General features: G+C 33.9%; 2 protein-coding genes, 6 non-coding genes and 6 pseudogenes across 15 annotated transcripts; 7 read left to right on the top strand and 7 right to left on the bottom strand.

The window, feature by feature from the left end:
- Positions 1-190: 190 nt before the first annotated feature.
- Positions 191-696, top strand: AT4G13256 (annotated as a pseudogene; the record flags this gene model as incomplete). Its single annotated transcript has 1 exon — positions 191-696.
- A 749-nt stretch (positions 697-1,445) lies between these two features.
- Positions 1,446-2,153, bottom strand: AT4G06030. Its single transcript, NR_144075.1, has one exon. It is a non-coding gene; the product is annotated as an uncharacterized misc_RNA (transcript).
- Positions 2,108-3,079, top strand: AT4G13255 (annotated as a pseudogene; the record flags this gene model as incomplete). The annotated part of the gene is made up of 1 exon: positions 2,108-3,079.
- Positions 3,080-3,441: 362 nt separating this feature from the next.
- On the top strand, positions 3,442-3,947 carry AT4G13254 (annotated as a pseudogene; the record flags this gene model as incomplete). Its single annotated transcript has 1 exon — positions 3,442-3,947.
- Positions 3,948-4,680: 733 nt separating this feature from the next.
- Positions 4,681-5,487, bottom strand: AT4G06025. The gene has a single exon (NR_144074.1). It is a non-coding gene; the product is annotated as an uncharacterized misc_RNA (transcript).
- On the top strand, positions 5,359-6,330 carry AT4G13253 (annotated as a pseudogene; the record flags this gene model as incomplete). Its single annotated transcript has 1 exon — positions 5,359-6,330.
- Positions 6,331-6,705: 375 nt separating this feature from the next.
- On the top strand, positions 6,706-7,365 carry AT4G13252 (annotated as a pseudogene; the record flags this gene model as incomplete). The annotated part of the gene is made up of 1 exon: positions 6,706-7,365.
- A 582-nt stretch (positions 7,366-7,947) lies between these two features.
- On the bottom strand, positions 7,948-8,679 carry AT4G06020. The gene has a single exon (NR_144073.1). It is a non-coding gene; the product is annotated as an uncharacterized misc_RNA (transcript).
- On the top strand, positions 8,664-9,601 carry AT4G13251 (annotated as a pseudogene; the record flags this gene model as incomplete). The annotated part of the gene is made up of 1 exon: positions 8,664-9,601.
- A 1,590-nt stretch (positions 9,602-11,191) lies between these two features.
- On the top strand, positions 11,192-14,042 carry NYC1 (NAD(P)-binding Rossmann-fold superfamily protein). 2 transcript variants are annotated; one of them, NM_117396.4, is made up of 10 exons: positions 11,192-11,797; positions 11,890-11,968; positions 12,055-12,190; positions 12,283-12,357; positions 12,453-12,648; positions 12,739-12,807; positions 12,894-13,033; positions 13,107-13,229; positions 13,306-13,498; positions 13,593-13,964. In NM_117396.4, exons 1-10 carry the CDS (start codon positions 11,507-11,509, stop codon positions 13,779-13,781), a joined length of 1,491 nt encoding a protein of 496 aa, NP_567400.1. In that variant the 5' UTR covers positions 11,192-11,506; the 3' UTR covers positions 13,782-13,964. The 2 variants fall into 2 exon arrangements, with proteins under 2 accessions (NP_567400.1, NP_001190716.1); NM_001203787.1 differs by having other exon boundaries at positions 11,325-11,797; positions 12,289-12,357; positions 13,593-14,042.
- Positions 14,043-14,055: 13 nt separating this feature from the next.
- AT4G13245 lies at positions 14,056-14,137 on the bottom strand. Its single transcript, NR_142323.1, has one exon. It is a non-coding gene; the product is annotated as a snoRNA (small nucleolar RNA).
- Positions 14,138-14,177: 40 nt separating this feature from the next.
- On the bottom strand, positions 14,178-14,261 carry AT4G06015. Its single transcript, NR_141952.1, has one exon. It is a non-coding gene; the product is annotated as an other RNA (small nucleolar RNA).
- Positions 14,262-14,308: 47 nt separating this feature from the next.
- AT4G06010 lies at positions 14,309-14,411 on the bottom strand. Its single transcript, NR_141951.1, has one exon. It is a non-coding gene; the product is annotated as an other RNA (small nucleolar RNA).
- A 1,164-nt stretch (positions 14,412-15,575) lies between these two features.
- Positions 15,576-18,248, bottom strand: ROPGEF9 (RHO guanyl-nucleotide exchange factor 9). Its single transcript, NM_117395.3, has 7 exons — positions 17,826-18,248; positions 17,607-17,723; positions 17,355-17,509; positions 17,197-17,271; positions 16,848-17,120; positions 16,399-16,719; positions 15,576-16,176 (listed from the first exon to the last, which is right to left on the bottom strand). Exons 1-7 carry the CDS (start codon positions 18,043-18,045, stop codon positions 15,784-15,786), a joined length of 1,554 nt encoding a protein of 517 aa, NP_193060.1. The 5' UTR covers positions 18,046-18,248; the 3' UTR covers positions 15,576-15,783.
- Between the last annotated feature and the right edge of the window lie 446 nt (positions 18,249-18,694).

Genomic DNA, 18,694 nt, shown 5'->3' with positions numbered 1-18,694 from the left:
TAATTCAAGACACTTTCACACTTTTTTGGTGTTATTGAAGAGCGATACAATTTGACTTGTGTTGAAGTGAAGAAGAAAGTTGCATTGAATCTTATAAAAATGACAAGGATGGTGTCATTGACATCAAGATACAAAGGTAACGAAAATAATTTGATGAAGGAAGATACTGAGTTGTTTCAGGAAGTTGAAGCCGTTGAAGATGAAGACAATGATGATGAGAATCTACCTTTGATTATTGTGACGATTCTGATGGAACAGATTCTGATGACGGGAATTTTAGCTTGTACGGGTTTCCACCACAAGAAGAAGAAAAACTTAATTTACCAATGAAGAAGATGAGTTTAGGTATTTTTATTGAAGAAAAAGAAGATGATCATTATTCAAAGTTAGAAATGTCTTCTTTGGATTTGGTTGGTTGAAATGTTATGAAACAAAATATCATTTGGAGACACGATTGAAGACAACAATTATGGTATAAAATTTTGATTTTATGTTCATAAATCGTCACCATTTATATTGTTTTTCAAGTCTTGTGTTAAAAAGTGAATGTGGAGGATATGAGCTACACCATTAAGCGACTCTCCAAAATTCCATGTGTGTGTGTTTGTCTTGGAACATACATGTTCAATGACAAACCTTTATGCACGTGTTCGACAAGCAACTGATGATATACTTGGTATGTTCCACAAAGGTTTTAGTAATCCAGAGAGAGAATTGGTAAGGGGAAGTCCAGAGAATGGATATGAGAAAATACCCATATACGTATACATGATAAGGAGAGAAGATCATGGAACCTTAAATGCGACTTGAAGTTGATAAACACATAGATGTAAGTATTTCGCAGTTAAATAAATCTAGTCTGAATCGTCGCCATCTTTTGTGGGAGCATTAGATTCAAAGAGAGATGGCTAGGGTTTAGTAGAAAGATCGAAAAAGATAGGACATGAATTGGAAAATATGTGAGAGAGAAAAAAACTTAAGAAACGAAAAACCTAAATCGAGACTTATTATGTTTTTTGGTTTTTGTTTCTTAATTTTGTGTTTTTTATTTATTTAATTAAAGAATCAAATTTGTATATAATTTTTTATAGGTATGGCATAATGGTTATAATAAGTTTGATTGAAGGTTAATTAGTGTTTTAACAGAAAATTTAGTTTACTCTAGTTATCTATTTCGATTGACAATCATTCTAGTTATTTTTTCAAAGTTTTCAGTCAAACTAGATAAACTTCTTAAACTTATAATATGGTTAAGTTTGGGTTTTGTGGTCAATTTTAATGTCTAAGGTTAGTTCATTTGATTTATTCTTCATGGTTAAGCATACATTTCGACCCTAAAATCTCTTCTAACCAAAGGCTTAATTTGTTCATGTTTTTGTCTAAACTTAGTTAATATTATATAAAGAAAAAGCTTCTTACACACAAAGAGAAAAAAAAATTATAAATACTACTTGTTAATGCCCTTGTTTCTCCAATAATTAATTTAGACCCGAGAAATGTTACGTTTAATATTTTTCATATTAGCTACTGCTATTTGTTCTACGAAAACTGAAGCTTGCGAGAAAAATGCAATAGTAATCATAAACGATCTCGGTCCTGGTAGAATTCTCCAATATCATTGTCGCTACACAAAAAAAGACTTAGGAGTCCAACACCTAAACTTCCATGCTATTAAAACCATTCATCTTCAGGACGAGGGAAAAAATATAACAAAATGGCATTGTCTCTTTAAGCAAGGGCTTAACATGAGGTATCGTAATTACGTAGAAGCATACAGTCAAAATACAGAGGCTCCTCAATGTGGTCAAGTACGTGTATGGACTGCCAGAATGAGTGGGATATGGTTTAAAATAAGTTATAATAATCCATCTGGAAGATATATACGAGGTTGGAAGTATTGAAAACGCGTTCTAATATTTTTGTAAAACTGTTTAAATTTATATAATTCTTCAGCTGCTTATGACATGAACAAAAGTTATAATTCATGTCAATTGTTTTCCTAATATATATGTCATTTGATATCCATGTAATTGAATACATATGATAAGAGGGAAAAAAAATCTTTTTTAACACTTTTCCTTTTTCTCATCAAACGCCACTTTTTTAGACTGAAAGTGGAGATCAGGGTGATGATGATGAAAGTAAAGAAGAATCTGAGTTTAGGTAGAAGTTGATGGATGTTGAACTCTACTCTACTCGACGTGTCCCAACTATACTAAAGTGTCTACAATCATGGCTCTCTACCACATAAAAGTTAAAAGTGGTATATCCAAGAACTAATTTGATCAGTTCATGAAATTGGTTCACGACATGTTACATGCGGATAATGTTCTTCCAAAATCTGTTCATGAGATGAAGAAGCTCTTGAAGCTTTTTGGTTTTAGTTATGATTTGATTTACACATGATTGCATCCTTTATCGAAAGATGTTTGAGGAGTTTGTTAGCTGCCCAAGATATAGTGCTTCGAGATGGAAGTAAGATAAGCATACTAGAGAGAAAAAGAAGGGGTTCCCGCAAAGGTTCAGAGGTATTTTTCGATCTAAGGATAGATTTAGGAGGATATTTAGATTAAAAAGGATTGCTTAGGAGTTGTGTTGGCATTTCAACAATGCTAGTGTAACCGGTCCAATGAGACACCCAGTTGATTCATTGACTTGGTCTCAAATAAAAGATAAGTTTTCAAAGTATTCTACTAAACCAAGGAACCTTCGACTCGACTTTTCTACAGATAGGATGAACTCGTTCTCTATGCAGAAAAAAGTATTGTACATGATCGATGTTGTTAGTCAACTACAACATGTTCCGACTATGTGTATGAAGGCTGGGAACATCATGATGACTTTGCTCTTCCCTAGACCAACTGCACCACACAACAACATAGATGTGTATCTTGCACCTATTATAGATGATCTAAATGGTCTGTGGAAAGAATGTATAAAGGTTTATGATTCTTATATGAAGGAGAATTGCACACTTAGAACTATATTGTTGTGGGCTATTAGTGATTATCTTGCCTTAGGGACACTGGTTAGATGTATGGTTAAAGGGAAATAGGAGTGTAACATATCTGGTAAGGACAAAGGGAAATAGGAGTGTAACATATCTGGTAACGAAAAAAAACTATAAATTGTGTAAATATATCACTTAACAAATGCTATTAGAGGGTTACAGGCCGGAGAACAGAGTATGTAATATTGTGTTTAGCTACAAGATTTCGAAGACCGCGTGATACAACACCCGTTATTATATGTAATTCAAGACACTTTCACACTTTTTTGGTGTTATTGAAGAGCGATACAATTTGACTTGTGTTGAAGTGAAGAAGAAAGTTGCATTGAATCTTATAAAAATGACAAGGATGGTGTCATTGACATCAAGATACAAAGGTAACGAAAATAATTTGATGAAGGAAGATACTGAGTTGTTTCAGGAAGTTGAAGCCGTTGAAGATGAAGACAATGATGATGAGAATCTACCTTTGATTATTGTGACGATTCTGATGGAACAGATTCTGATGACGGGAATTTTAGCTTGTACGGGTTTCCACCACAAGAAGAAGAAAAACTTAATTTACCAATGAAGAAGATGAGTTTAGGTATTTTTATTGAAGAAAAAGAAGATGATCATTATTCAAAGTTAGAAATGTCTTCTTTGGATTTGGTTGGTTGAAATGTTATGAAACAAAATATCATTTGGAGACACGATTGAAGACAACAATTATGGTATAAAATTTTGATTTTATGTTCATAAATCGTCACCATTTATATTGTTTTTCAAGTCTTGTGTTAAAAAGTGAATGTGGAGGATATGAGCTACACCATTAAGCGACTCTCCAAAATTCCATGTGTGTGTGTTTGTCTTGGAACATACATTTTCAATGACAGACCTTTATGCACGTGTTCGACAAGCAACTGATGATATACTTGGTATGTTCCACAAAGGTTTTAGTAATCCAGAGAGAGAATTGGTAAGGGGAAGTCCAGAGAATGGATATGAGAAAATACCCATATACGTATACATGATAAGGAGAGAAGATCATGGAACCTTAAATGCGACTTGAAGTTGATAAACACATAGATGTAAGTATTTCGCAGTTAAATAAATCTAGTTTGAATCGTCGCCATCTTTTGTAGGAGCATTAGATTCAAAGAGAGATGGCTAGGGTTTAGTAGAAAGATCGAAAAAGATAGGACATGAATTGGAAAATATGTGAGAGAGAAAAAAACTTAAGAAACGAAAAACCTAAATCGAGACTTATTATGTTTTTTGGTTTTTGTTTCTTAATTTTGTGTTTTTTATTTATTTAATTAAAGAATCAAATTTGTATATAATTTTTTATAGGTATGGCATAATGGTTATAATAAGTTTGATGGAAGGTTAATTAGTGTTTTAACAGAAAATTTAGTTTACTCTAGTTATCTATTTCGATTGACAATCATTCTAGTTATTTTTTCAAAGTTTTCAGTCAAACTAGATAAACTTTTTAAACTTATAATATGGTTAAGTTTGGGTTTTGTGGTCAATTTTAATGTCTAAGGTTAGTTCATTTGATTTATTCTTCATGGTTAAGCATACATTTCGACCCTAAAATCTCTTCTAACCAAAGGCTTAATTTGTTCATGTTTTTGTCTAAACTTAGTTAATATTATATAAAGAAAAATCTTCTTACACACACAGAGAAAAAAAAATTATAAATACTACTTGTTAATGCCCTTGTTTCTCCAATAATTAATTTAGATCCGAGAAATGTTACGTTTAATATTTTTCATATTAGTTACTGCTATTTGTTCTACGAAAACTGAAGCTTGCGAGAAAAATACAATAGTAATCATAAACGATCTCGGTCCTGGTAGAATTCTCCAATATCATTGTCGCTACACAAAAAAAGACTTAGGAGTCCAACACCTAAACTTCCATGCTATTAAAACCATTCATCTTCAGGACGAGGGAAAAAATATAACAAAATGGCATTGTCTCTTTAAGCAAGGGCTTAACATGAGGTATCGTAATTACGTAGAAGCATACAGTCAAAATACAGAGGCTCCTCAATGTGGTCAAGTACGTGTATGGACTGCCAGAATGAGTGGGATATGGTTTAAAATAAGTTATAATAATCCATCTGGAAGATATATACGAGGTTGGAAGTATTGAAAACGCGTTCTAATATTTTTGTAAAACTGTTTAAATTTATATAATTCTTCAGCTGCTTATGACATGAACAAAAGTTATAATTCATGTCAATTGTTTTCCTAATATATATGTCATTTGATATCCATGTAATTGAATACATATGATAAGAGGGAAAAAAAATCTTTTTTAACACTTTTCCTTTTTCTCATCAAACGCCACTTTTTTAGACTGAAAGTGGAGATCAGGGTGATGATGATGAAAGTAAAGAAGAATCTGAGTTTAGGTAGAAGTTGATGGATGTTGAACTCTACTCTACTCGACGTGTCCCAACTATACTAAAGTGTCTACAATCATGGCTCTCTACTACATAAAAGTTAAAAGTGGTATATCCAAGAACTAATTTGATCAGTTCATGAAATTGGTTCACGACATGTTACATGCGGATAATGTTCTTCCAAAATCTGTTCATGAGATGTAGAAGCTCTTGAAGCTTTTTGGTTTTAGTTATGATTTGATTTACACATGATTGCATCCTTTATCGAAAGATGTTTGAGGAGTTTGTTAGCTTCCCAAGATATAGTGCTTCGAGATGGAAGTAAGATAAGCATACTAGAGAGGAAAAGAAGGGGTTCCCGCAAAGGTTCAGAGGTATTTTTCGATCTAAGGATAGATTTAGGAGGATATTTAGATTAAAAAGGATTGCTTAGGAGTTGTGTTGGCATTTCAACAATGCTAGTGTAGACGGTCCAATACGACACTCAGTTGATTCATTGACTTGGTCTCAAATAAAAGATAAGTTTTCAAAGTATTCTACTAAACCAAGGAACCTTCGACTCGACTTTTCTACAGATAGGATGAACTCGTTCTCTATGCAGAAAAAAGTATTGTACATGATCGATGTTGTTAGTCAACTACAACATGTTGCCGACTATGTGTATGAAGGCTGGGAACATCATGATGACTATGCTCTTCCCTAGACCAACTGCACCACACAACAACATAGATGTGTATCTTGCACCTATTATAGATGATCTAAATGGTCTGTGGAAAGAATGTATAGAGGTTTATGATTCTTATATGAAGGAGAATTGCACACTTAGAACTATATTGTTGTGGGCTATTAGTGATTATCTTGCCTTAGGGACACTGGTTAGATGTATGGTTAAAGGGAAATAAGAGTATAACATATCTGGTAAGGACAAAGGGAAATAGGAGTGTAACATATCTGGTAACGAAAAAAAACTATAAATTGTGTAAATATATCACTTAACAAATGCTATTAGAGGGTTACAGGCTGGAGAACAGAGTATGTAATATTGTGTTTAGCTACAAGATTTCGAAGACCGCGTGATACACCACCCATTATTATATGTAATTCAAGACACTTTCACACTTTTTTGGGGTAATTGAAGAACGATACAATTTGACTTGTGTTGAAGTGAAGAAGAAAGTTGCATTGAATCTTATAAAAATGACAAGGATGGTGTCATTGACATCAAGATACAAAGGTAACAAAAATAATTTGATGAAGGAAGATACTGAGTTGTTTCAGGAAGTTGAAGCCGTTGAAGATGAAGACCAGGACTGATGAAGACAATGATGATGAGAATCTACCTTTGATTATTGTGACGATTCTGATGGAACAGATTCTGATGACGGGAATTTTAGCTTGTACGGGTTTCCACCACAAGAAGAAGAAAAACCTAATTTACCAATGAAGAAGATAAGTTTAGGTATTTTTATTGAAGAAAAAGAAGATGATCATTATTCAAAGTTAGAAATGTCTTCTTTGGATTTGGTTGGTTGCAATGTTATGAAACAAAATATCATTTGGAGACACGATTGAAGACAACAATTATGGTATAAAATTTTGATTTTATGTTCATAAATCGTCACCATTTATATTGTTTTTCAAGTCTTGTGTTAAAAAGTGAATGTGGAGGATATGAGCTACACCATTAAGCGACTCTCCAAAATTCCATGTGTGTGTGTTTGTCTTGGAACATACATGTTCAATGACAGACCTTTATGCAGGTGTTCGACAAGCAACTGATGATATACTTGGTATGTTCCACAAAGGTTTTAGTAATCCAGAGAGAGAATTGGTAAGGGGAAGTCCAGAGAATGGATATGAGAAAATACCCATATACGTATACATGATAAGGAGAGAAGATCATGGAACCTTAAATGCGACTTGAAGTTGATACACACATAGATGTAAGTATTTCGCAGTTAAATAAATCTAGTCTAAATGGTCGCCATCTTTTGTGGGAGCATTAGATTCAAAGAGAGATGGCTAGGGTTTAGTAGAAAGATCGAAAAAGATAAAACATGAATTGGAAAATATGTGAGAGAGAAAAAAACTTAAGAAACGAAAAACCTAAATCGAGACTTATTATGTTTTTTGGTTTTTGTTTCTTAATTTTGTGTTTTTTATTTATTTAATTAAAGAATCAAATTTGTATATAATTTTTTATAGGTATGGCATAATGGTTATAATAAGTTTGATTGAAGGTTAATTAGTGTTTTAACAGAAAATTTAGTTTACTCTAGTTATCTATTTCGATTGACAATCAATCTAGTTATTTTTTCAAAGTTTTTAGTCAAACTAGATAAACTTCTTAAACTTATAATATGGTTAAGTTTGGGTTTTGTGGTCAATTTTAATGTCTAAGGTTAGTTCATTTGATTTATTCTTCATGGTTAAGCATACATTTCGACCCTAAAATCTCTTCTAACCAAAGGCTTAATTTGTTCATGTTTTTGTCTAAACTTAGTTAATATTATATAAAGAAAAAGCTTCTTACACACACAGAGAAAAAAAATTATAAATACTACTTGTTAATGCCCTTGTTTCTCCAATAATTAATTTAGATCCGAGAAATGTTACGTTTAATATTTTTTATATTAGTTACTGCTATTTGTTCTACGAAAACTGAAGCTTGCGAGAAAAATGCAATAGTAATCATAAACGATCTCGGTCCTGGTAGAATTCTCCAATATCATTGTCGCTACACAAAAAAAGACTTAGGAGTCCAACACCTAAACTTCCATGCTATTAAAACCATTCATCTTCAGGACGAGGGAAAAAATATAACAAAATGGCATTGTCTCTTTAAGCAAGGGCTTAACATGAGGTATCGTAATTACGTAGAAGCATACAGTCAAAATACAGAGGCTCCTCAATGTGGTCAAGTACGTGTATGGACTGCCAGAATGAGTGGGATATGGTTTAAAATAAGTTATAATAATCCATCTGGAAGATATATACGAGGTTGGAAGTATTGAAAACGGGTTCTAATATTTTTGTAAAACTGTTTAAATTTATGTAATTCTTCAGCTGCTTATGACATGAACAAAAGTTATAATTCATGTCAATTGTTTTTCTAATATATATGTCATTTGATATCCATGTAATTGAATACATATGATAAGAGGGAAAAAAATTCTTTTTTAATACTTTTCCTTTTTCTCATCAAACGCCACTTTTTTAGACTGAAAGAGGAGATTAGGGTGATGATGATGAAAGTAAAGAAGAATCTGAGTTTAGGTAGAAGTTGATGGATGTTGAACTCTACTCTACTCGACGTGTCCCAACTATACTAAAGTGTCTACAATCATGGCTCTCTACCACATAAAAGTTAAAAGTGGTATATCCAAGAACTAATTTGATCAGTTCATGAAATTAGTTCACGACATGTTACATGTGGATAATGTTCTTCCAAAATCTGTTCATGAGATGAAGAAGCTCTTGAAGCTTTTTGGTTTTAGTTATGATTTGATTTACACATGATTGCATCCTTTATCGAAAGATGTTTGAGGAGTTTGTTAGCTGTCCAAGATATAGTGCTTCGAGATGGAAGTAAGATAAGCATACTAGAGAGGAAAAGAAGGGGTTCCCGCAAAGGTTCAGAGGTATTTTTCGATCTAAGGATAGATTTAGGAGGATATTTAGATTAAAAAGGATTGCTTAGGAGTTGTGTTGGCATTTCAACAATGCTAGTGTAGACGGTCCAATGCGACACCCAGTTGATTCATTGACTTGGTCTCAAATAAAAGATAAGTTTTCAAAGTATTCTACTAAACCAAGGAACCTTCGACTCGGCTTTTTTACAGATAGGATGAACTCGTTCTCTATGCAGAAAAAAGTATTGTACATGATCGATGTTGTTAGTCAACTACAACATGTTGCCGACTATGTGTATGAAGGCTGGGAACATCATGATGACTATGCTCTTCCCTAGACCAACTGCACCACACAACAACATAGATGTGTATCTTGCACCTATTATAGATGATCTAAATGGTGTGTGGAAAGAATGTATAGAGGTTTATGATTCTTATATGAAGGAGAATTGCACACTTAGAACTATATTGTTGTGGGCTATTAGTGATTATCTTGCCTTAGGAACACTGGTTAGATGTATGGTTAAAGGGAAATAGGAGTGTAACATATCTGGTAAGGACACACCAACATGCATGTTTTATTTTGCTTTAGTCAAATTTTGACAACACGACTACTGGAAGTGCACAGTTAATCGTCTGTAGTATAATGGGCTTTCTAAACCCATTCCAACTCTCATTTAGTATGATATTGTCCTCTTTGGGCTTATATGCTCAAGCCCGCAAGGATTTGTTATTGGGTTCCTTCCCAAAAGGTCTCATACTAGTTGGAGTTGGACTTGGCTTATATATTAGAAACTCTTTTTCTAAACTTTCGATGTGGGACCTTTGGTTTGTACCCAACAATCTCCCCTTCAAACCAAAGACCACGAACTTGGACCTCCTTCTTGAGGCACCTTCTTATCGTGTCATGTTTGAGAGATTTTCCCACATCGATCATAGCCCAAGCCCTAGGTCCAGTGTTTCAACCTGGCTCTGATACCATTTAATGGGCTTTCAAAGCCCATTCCAACTCTCATTTAGTATGATATTGTCCTCTTTGGGCTTATATGCTCAAGCCCACAAAGATTTGTTATTGGGTTCCTTCCCAAAAGGCCTCATACTAGTTGGAGTTGGACTTGGCTTATATATTAGAAACTCTTTTTCTAAACTTTCGATGTGGGACCTTTGGTTTGTATCCAACATAGTATTTATGGATCGAATTCCATTGGAAGAGAAGTAATTCAAACAAGTCTGTCAGAAGAGAGTAAAACTAGGACAAATCAATAAAAGAGGGGGAAAGGGTTGTTATTGTGTCACAGTTGTAAGTAAGTGAAGCAAGTAAATAGTAAGTGATCAATAAGAGACAAAAGTTGGACATTCAAGGGATCGTAGGGGTTCAATGATCTTCATGATCTAATCATGTTTATTTCCATGTTTTCGAGCATATAAAACACATAAAATTCAGCTACTGAGGAAAAATATATAAACGCATATATACATATGTACACGTCCACATACTTTCACGTTTAGGTTTTCGTTATTAGGGAAGTTGGACTTTTAATAGGTTTACTGATATTTGGGTCTCACGTAAAGCAGACCGGCTCTTTGGAGGTGCATGAGGCGCATTTGTTCTAGATCCAAATTTTTTTTGGTAAATTTAAGGATCTGATTAGTATGGAAAAGACCTACAATTTTTTTTTTTTTAGTATGAAAATGTCAATTTTAATGTGTTTTTAAAAAATTAGCATAAAAAGGGTCCAAATTTTTGTTTTATAGTTTAGAAAAAGATTAATTTTTAAAATTTGTACAGGGACTATAAATTTATTGAGTTGGTAGAGACAAAAAGCTTAAAGTTTACACAAAGGAGAAAATTATCATAAACACAAACATTATCAACTTTTCTTTGTTTGATATTAAATTTTTAATTTATAATTTTTTATTGTTCTAAAATAATATAAATAAGTAAGTGGTAGTTTGACAATAATCTCTATCATCTACTCAAATGTGACAATGGATACTACAATAATTTACTCAGGTACATAAGTAATGACGAAGTCTGAGTAAAATGTAATTTGAAATCAAATTTTGGCTTTCTAGAAGCAAAACTGAATCAAAATTTTGTTCATGTGAACCAAAATCTAAAGTAGCTCCCAAAGAGAGAAAAAAATATCTTGAAAACATGCGAAGGGACAAAAGAAACACAAAATGACACGTGTCAATGTTAGGCTAACGAGATGAGGTTGCTGTAACGTGTGGCCATCACACTTCTCTTCCTTCTTTCTTTCCCTCACCTCTTTCTTTCTTCGTCCTAATCTCCTTCTTCTTCCTCCGATCACTCTATTTAACGTCTTCGACGAATCCGAAGCTGAAAAATATCTAACAATCTATCTTTTGGGTCCCTAAAAAAGCTCCTTCGTTTATCTTGTTTTCTAAGTTATCTTTTTGTATGAGTTTCAAAGCTTATCATTATCTCACTCTTCTTCCATAGCTATGACTACTTTAACGAAGATTCAAGTGTACCCACAAGTCTTGGAGCACCGTCTCTTCTTCAGAGATCCGATACGGGTCGGGTCAAGATTGACTTGTAGAGAACGTAGTAATAGGGTTTATGTGCATCGGTGTGAGAAAAAAGTTGAAAGAAAGAGAAAAGTTGAGAAATTTAAGGGAAATGGGTCGTGGGATTCTTTGAAATCTGGGTTTTTAGGGTTTAGTAAATTAGGGTTCTTGTCTAAAGATGAGTATAATCAGAAAGTTGAAAACTTGGAGATGGTTTTCTCTTCGGTTAGTCTTAAAGTTTCCTCTTTTTTTCTTAATGAAATTTTCAATCTTTTTGCTTTGATTAGCTTAATTTTTATGTGTTTGTGATTTTGTAGGTTGCTGTTCAAATTGCGAGATACATTGTGACGATGACAAGTACTGGAGCTATTCTTTTGATTGGGTTTCAATTATCAGGTTAGTGCAAAAACTATTGTAGAAGAGTTTTTTTATTGGTAATTTTGTTTGACTGAGATTTTGAGTGTATGTATTTGTGATGAAAGGTGGAGATAGTTCGATGAACTCATTGGTTTGGTATAGTTGGCTTGGTGGAATTATCATTGGAACCATGACTGGTGCTAACATGGTTTTGGAAGATCATTATCGAGCCGGTCCACGGAATGTTGTTATAACCGGAAGGTACCTTCTTTACTTTTGTTTTTGCATTTTTTGATTTTTGTTTCTTTGTGTTTTGGTTTGATGCTGATGTATGTTTTTATGCTGTGTTTTAGCACTAGGGGACTAGGGAAAGCTCTTGCTAGAGAGTTTCTTCTCTCTGGAGACAGAGTCATTGTCACATCTCGCAGGTTGATAAATTGTATATATGGAATTATGGATTAGTTTTTATCAAGCAATGAAGTCTTAATATGATTTGTTTTTTGGTTTTTGTTTGTGAAATCAGTTCTGAATCTGTTGATATGACTGTCAAAGAGCTAGAGCAAAATCTCAAAGAGATTATGAGTAACGCTAGCGAGTCAGCTAGAAAGAAACTGAGTGATGCTAAGGTAGTTGGTATTGCCTGTGATGTTTGCAAACCCGAAGACGTTGAGAAGCTGTCGAATTTCGCTGTAAAAGAGCTTGGTTCCATCAACATATGGGTAAAGAAACATATTTCTTTTTGTACAGTTTGTAACTTTTTTTGTATCTTTAGTCATATGTTTGCTCACTGTCTATATTCATTTGGATAGATAAACAATGCTGGTACTAACAAAGGTTTTAGACCGCTACTCGAGTTCACGGAAGAAGATATCACACAGGTAAAATCCTTTTTGAACCTAAAGCTTAATTTCAGCTTGAGCTTATGGTGAAGTTCATTAGTCTAATTGTAACTATTATTTTGTAGATTGTCTCCACAAATTTGATTGGATCAATTCTATGTACACGAGGGGCTATGGATGTGATGAGCAGACAGCACAGTGGTGGACACATCTTTAACATGGATGGTGCTGGCTCTGGAGGTTCAAGTACTCCTCTCACTGCCGTGTAAGAACTCAAATCATTCGTTACTAGTCTCTAATGAATTAGAACACATTTCTGAGTCTGTGAGCTTTCGCAGATATGGTTCAACAAAATGTGGACTTAGGCAGTTTCATGGGTCTATAGTGAAAGAAAGCCAAAAAACAAACGTTGGCCTTCACACTGCATCCCCTGGCATGGTTCTGACAGAACTTCTTCTCAGGTATGCATACACTTTGTCACTAAGGCCTAGAACAGAATGCTCCGGAGTTTTATTGAAGCAACCATTTATTTGGCAGTGGTTCGAGCATTAAAAACAAGCAGATGTTTAACATAATCTGTGAGCTTCCTGAGACAGTAGCTAGAACTTTGGTACCACGAATGCGAGTTGTGAAAGGTTCGGGAAAAGCCGTCAATTACCTAACTCCTCCTCGGATATTGTTAGCTATTGTCACTTCCTGGCTAAGGAGAGGCCGATGGTTTGATGACCAAGTAAGTGTTACACTTGAGTTCTAGTTCAAGTTTTTTGACAAATCCTTCACTTGGTTAAGCCTGAGCTGACGCAAAGATGTGTACGTGTTTGCAGGGACGGGCGTTATATGCAGCAGAAGCAGATAGACTAAGGAACTGGGCAGAGAACAGGACGAGGTTGTCGTTAACAGACGCGATGGAGATGTATACAGAGAATACTTGGGTCTCTGTTTTCTCTCTTTCTGTTGTTTGCGCTTTCATCATCTTACAAAGCACAACACCTAGCTCTTTTCCAGGCACATAACAAACATCTTCCTCGGATGTGTTTTAAGAAAATTGTAAACGTACATGTTATGTATAAAAAACATATATATAACAGAACCGATTTGTTCATGTAAACACTTCTTATAGTTGTAGAATGTGTCGTTGTTGAAAACAATGAAAAAATAGATTGTAATAAACTTTTATCAGATTGTAGTATTTTCTAGTTTTCACTAGTTGGGCCTTTAAAGGCCCATTAAGCGGAGTTAAAAAAACACAGCTCCAATAACATTGCATCAATAAAAAAAGTGGAGGGCCATCAGATAGGAGCGAAAGACTGTGCTACTGAATAGTAATCATGGAGATCATTTGAACTATGCATTATTAATCATCACTTGACCCTTTTTTCCAAATAAACAAAAACAAACCAAAGATTGTTTGGCCTCATAGAGAAGATTAGATTTTATCAACAAGGATTAATTCAGACATATGCTTGTCTATTTTTTTGATTAAATCATTGGCCAAAAAAATCGATTAGAAGAAAGATTGAAAAACAAAAGTCAAAAAGTAGGACTCAGAATATGGGTGGTGATATAACAGAATGGTCGGCAAATAGGCTTTTTACGGCCGTTTTTACGACGAACGAGACCTTAAATATCAATCGTCACTGTCCGGAAGAAAAAAAAAAACAATTTTGTAATACGACAATAACAAAAGTAAGGGTTGGAGAAAGTATAAGGATTTGATTACGAGAGCAATTTGTAGCTTGAGAGATGATAAGCTTCTCTCTCTCTTTGGGTTTTTATACAGAAAATAAATATGGAGCGCTAGGGTTTTCTCACTCGTTAAGATTCTGACACGTGTCCACTGTTACATCTGACGGTGCTCAACATCACACACCGCTACGGACGTTGTTGGGCTTATCATAGTTTGGGCTTTACCAGGGCTTACTATCAAATTAGAAATCGTTCATGTAGCCGAGTTTGGATTTAAGTTAAAAACTGGATTTGGGTTAAACCGTTAAAACCGGCCGAAACTTTGGATTCACAAAATTTAAAATCATAATCTTTTAAGTAAATATGGTTTTGAGTAGTCAAAATTAGTTATACAAACTCTTAATGCAAACTCTATTTTCCAAAGTTACATTTCTATTTTTATTTATCAATTCTATGATAAAAAAACGAAAAAAAAAACGAAAATTTCAACAAAAAAAAGTCCAAAGTGTTATAAATAAATGTTTTATTTTATGGTGGATATAAATACTATAAATAATAAAGAAAATATTACATCCGCAAAGATCAGAATATTAAATAATAAAGAGAAAAAAGTGAGATTTATCTTTAGACGATTATTATCTGATATTTTTGTATTAAAATAAAAATACCTCATCTAATTATTAGTAATTTTAATATATTTTGTATATAAATAATTACGAGTTTAATTCCACAAATTATTAATTTATGAAGTATTTTAAAATCACAAATAATTAGTTGGGGTATTTTTATTCTAATATAAAAATAACGGATAATAATCGTCCAATTAAAATTATTTTGGATTTGTTTTTGGATTTTTCCAAAAATTAAAAGAAAATCGTATCTTTGCTACTCAATTTTTTTCTTATCGGAGCAAACGACTTCATGTGCACACACACAAAAAGAAAAAATTATGATGACATTTCTTTTTTAGTTTACATATTCTGCATAGTACTCAAACATATTACTAATTAACTGTTAATTAAGTAGTCAAATGTGGCTGCTGTTTGTAGTTTGTTTTTATTTTCTCAATATGATTTTTATACAATAAAATGAATTAGTAACTGAATTTTTTATTTTATTTTATAGTAAATGATTTGTTTTTATCAAAACAAAATTATTGAGAATTGATGTGGGGGTAACATGTTGTTTTACTTCTCTGTCCAAGAAACAAAACTGGAAGGAAGATAATAGTTAATTGCTAATTGTTTCATTCTTTTGCCTAAATATACACACTTATATGGCTTCTTCAATTGTATCATTTTAGTTGTTCACATGTCTTTTGATTCATCTTCAATGCCTATCTTTAGGGCTCCTAAAACCATTTAAGTTCTCAAGCTTCTCCAAATATGAGAGTTTCTTTGGCGTCATTCTCGGAGATTTTGGAGGTTTCTCTGACTGCCCTTTTGAACTATTGTCACTCCAACCAATAAAATCAAGCAATGTCGTCTTTGATGAGTTTTGTGATTCAAGCTTCTCTATTTCCTCTCCTGAGTAGTTCGAAGATCCAGCAGACGCTGAGTCCGTTTCCGTTGCTATTTTCCCACCATCTGATGTTTCTTCACCTGTGCATTGCTTCCGGGCTAAAGAATCCGCATAAAGTACATCGTCGATTCTCGACATTTCCGTGTACCCTAAGCTCTCTAATATCCTTGAGTAGCTCTCCAAAACCGCATGTCCCACATCCTATAGTTAGAACACATAAAGTGACAAATGAACCACCATATAATATACAACCAAAGTACGGTTAGTTAGTGTTGTTAATCTTATTTAAAATTTACTAAAAAATGTTATATCAAAAATTTATATATGATTCATGACCACCAATATTTTCAGAATCTTTCCTAGATGATGATTTGTCCGATCATATCGGAATAACAAAATAAAGCAATAACATTTGAGCATTACCTTGTTATACTGAATTTTGGAAATGTCAAGGGAAGATTGGGGAAGACCAGGGAACTTTTGTTTAAGCAAGACCAAGATCGTCTCGGCTCTCTCTTCGAACAACTCTCGTTTCTCCAAGCTCACAGCTGATCCCCAAGAAGATTTGTTGTCTTTTAGATGAAGTTTTCTTTTCCATATAACGATTGAGGCCTCAATCCTATTCTTCACATCCAACACTTTGTGCTCTGTAGATAAGTCAAGTGTTGACAAGAACTGCTCTGGATCAAACCACTCTTCTGTTATGCTCTTGTATAACGAATCCCCAAGGCTTACTCTTCCATTCTGAAAATAATCTAAGTCTTCTTAATAACCATTATTGATTTGCTTAAAATAGTATATGATATTTTAAAATAAATGCAAGCAAATCATCCAAACTATATACCGGTTTTAAGACAAAAAAGGAAGATCACCTTTGGAAGAGACTCGATATAGCTATCAGGGATAGCCATTTCTGACAGAACTTGCGCGTTAATAGCCATGGCGGCTTTTTGGACTTGTGAGACTGAATCTTTTTGAAAATGAAGCATTCTTCGGGCTGATTCGGACAAGCCATTAGGAGGGACTTTAACCGGAGGAAGCCACCACTTGTCCTTTGTCCTCTCATTCCGTGCTTGTTTCCCTTCTTCTGAATCTCTCGATACATACCAAAACTCATTGTGTCCTCTAAAATTGTCCAATGTATCCTAACATGTTTCAATATCGTTCTATCAAAGTTATTGCATAACATACATGTATATAATATATAAGGGACACACTTACAATGAGCATGGCGTCGAGTTTGCGAAGGGCAGGGATGTTCATGAGGAGATCACCTCTTTGTCTTGTCACCATAATCTAGACATAGTCATTGAATCAGAATATTATCTCTGATGTTGATGAATATGAAATTGATAGTTATAAGTTTCAAGAAATGGAACCTCGGTGCAGACTCCTTCCTTACTAATCTGTTGAGATGGAACAAACTCGACGATGTGATCAGTCACGGACAACAACCAATCGATCTCTTTCTTCCACCTCGCTCGTCTATCCGGTGCCATCGGCTGCAACTTTGTCTGTTCCCCGAATATTGACGCTACACATAAAAATTAAACCAAACCATAGATTGATTCTATGTAACTTGTGGAGGAAGAAAACTAAAAAAAAAAAAACTATTAGAGTTACTTTTTTACCGGCTAGATTCGTGATGGCATTTGATAGTGCCAAAGCAGAAGATACACCTTTACCACCACCAGACATATCTTCTCCAAGAAGTAATTTCGTGAATCTATCTTTCATCATCTCCGTCTCTACAATGTTTAAACCCGCAAAATTGTAAGCTTTTTGATATATATCTCTAGAGTTCTTAGTTCTTAAACGAACAGAAATAATGAAACTTCTTCTTTAATCACCGGATTGTTGCTTGTCCTGTCTACGGGAAATCAGACGAGAAGTCATCGGGCGGCTAGTCTCCACGGGACTTCCACCGAGGCTGTCTTGAGTTTGACTCTCCGGCATGGTTGTTTCCGCGAGATGAGGTTGTTGTTGTTCTTTTCCCGGTGAGGAATCAAACATTCTATCAAGATTGAATGAACTCGTGATGCTTATTCCTCGTTCCAACGATGGAACCATGGTACCAAAACCTTTCTTTTGTTTTCTTCTCTACAAATACAAACTTTTTACTTTTAATATTCCCAAGAACGAGAGAGAATTTAATTGTACGGAGAATCAAAGTAAATTGTTCGACAGATTATTATAGTATGCAACTACAAATTTTTCTAAATCTGTGGAAGCCTTAATTATGACAAATCAAGGAAACGTGGGATGCACGAAAATGAGGAAGAATCGAGAAAGTGTCACAGATTTAAGGATTTGAAATTTGTTCTATACCAAAATAGTAAATCAATAGATAGGCAGAAACCTTATTTAAGTTTTTTTTTTTTCTCTTTGGTGTTCAAAGGTAAATCAGTGGTTTGTGCTTCCGTAAAGCCCGGGAGAGACGATAAACTTGGCAACTATTTCAACAATAAACAAAGACTAGGCCATTCATAAAACAAAACTATGTTAGGTTCTTATAGTTATCCACCAACAAAATTTTCGCAGAAATAACTTTTAAAGAAAATATTATTGCCAATGTATTTCTAATTTTCTCAAAATTTGTCTGAATGAGTGAAATGAATTTGGATGCTTTTAATTACATGGCATGGACTAATTGTTATATAAATTTCGATGAATTTGGATGAGCTTTGAAAGAGTGAATTTTTATATTAAAAAAAGGTGA

This window comes from Arabidopsis thaliana, chromosome 4 (assembly GCF_000001735.4).
Source record: "Arabidopsis thaliana chromosome 4, partial sequence".
NCBI lineage: Eukaryota > Viridiplantae > Streptophyta > Magnoliopsida > Brassicales > Brassicaceae > Arabidopsis > Arabidopsis thaliana.
The sequence above is the reverse complement of the archived record's forward strand: the minus strand, read 5'-3'. Positions and strand labels throughout refer to the sequence as shown.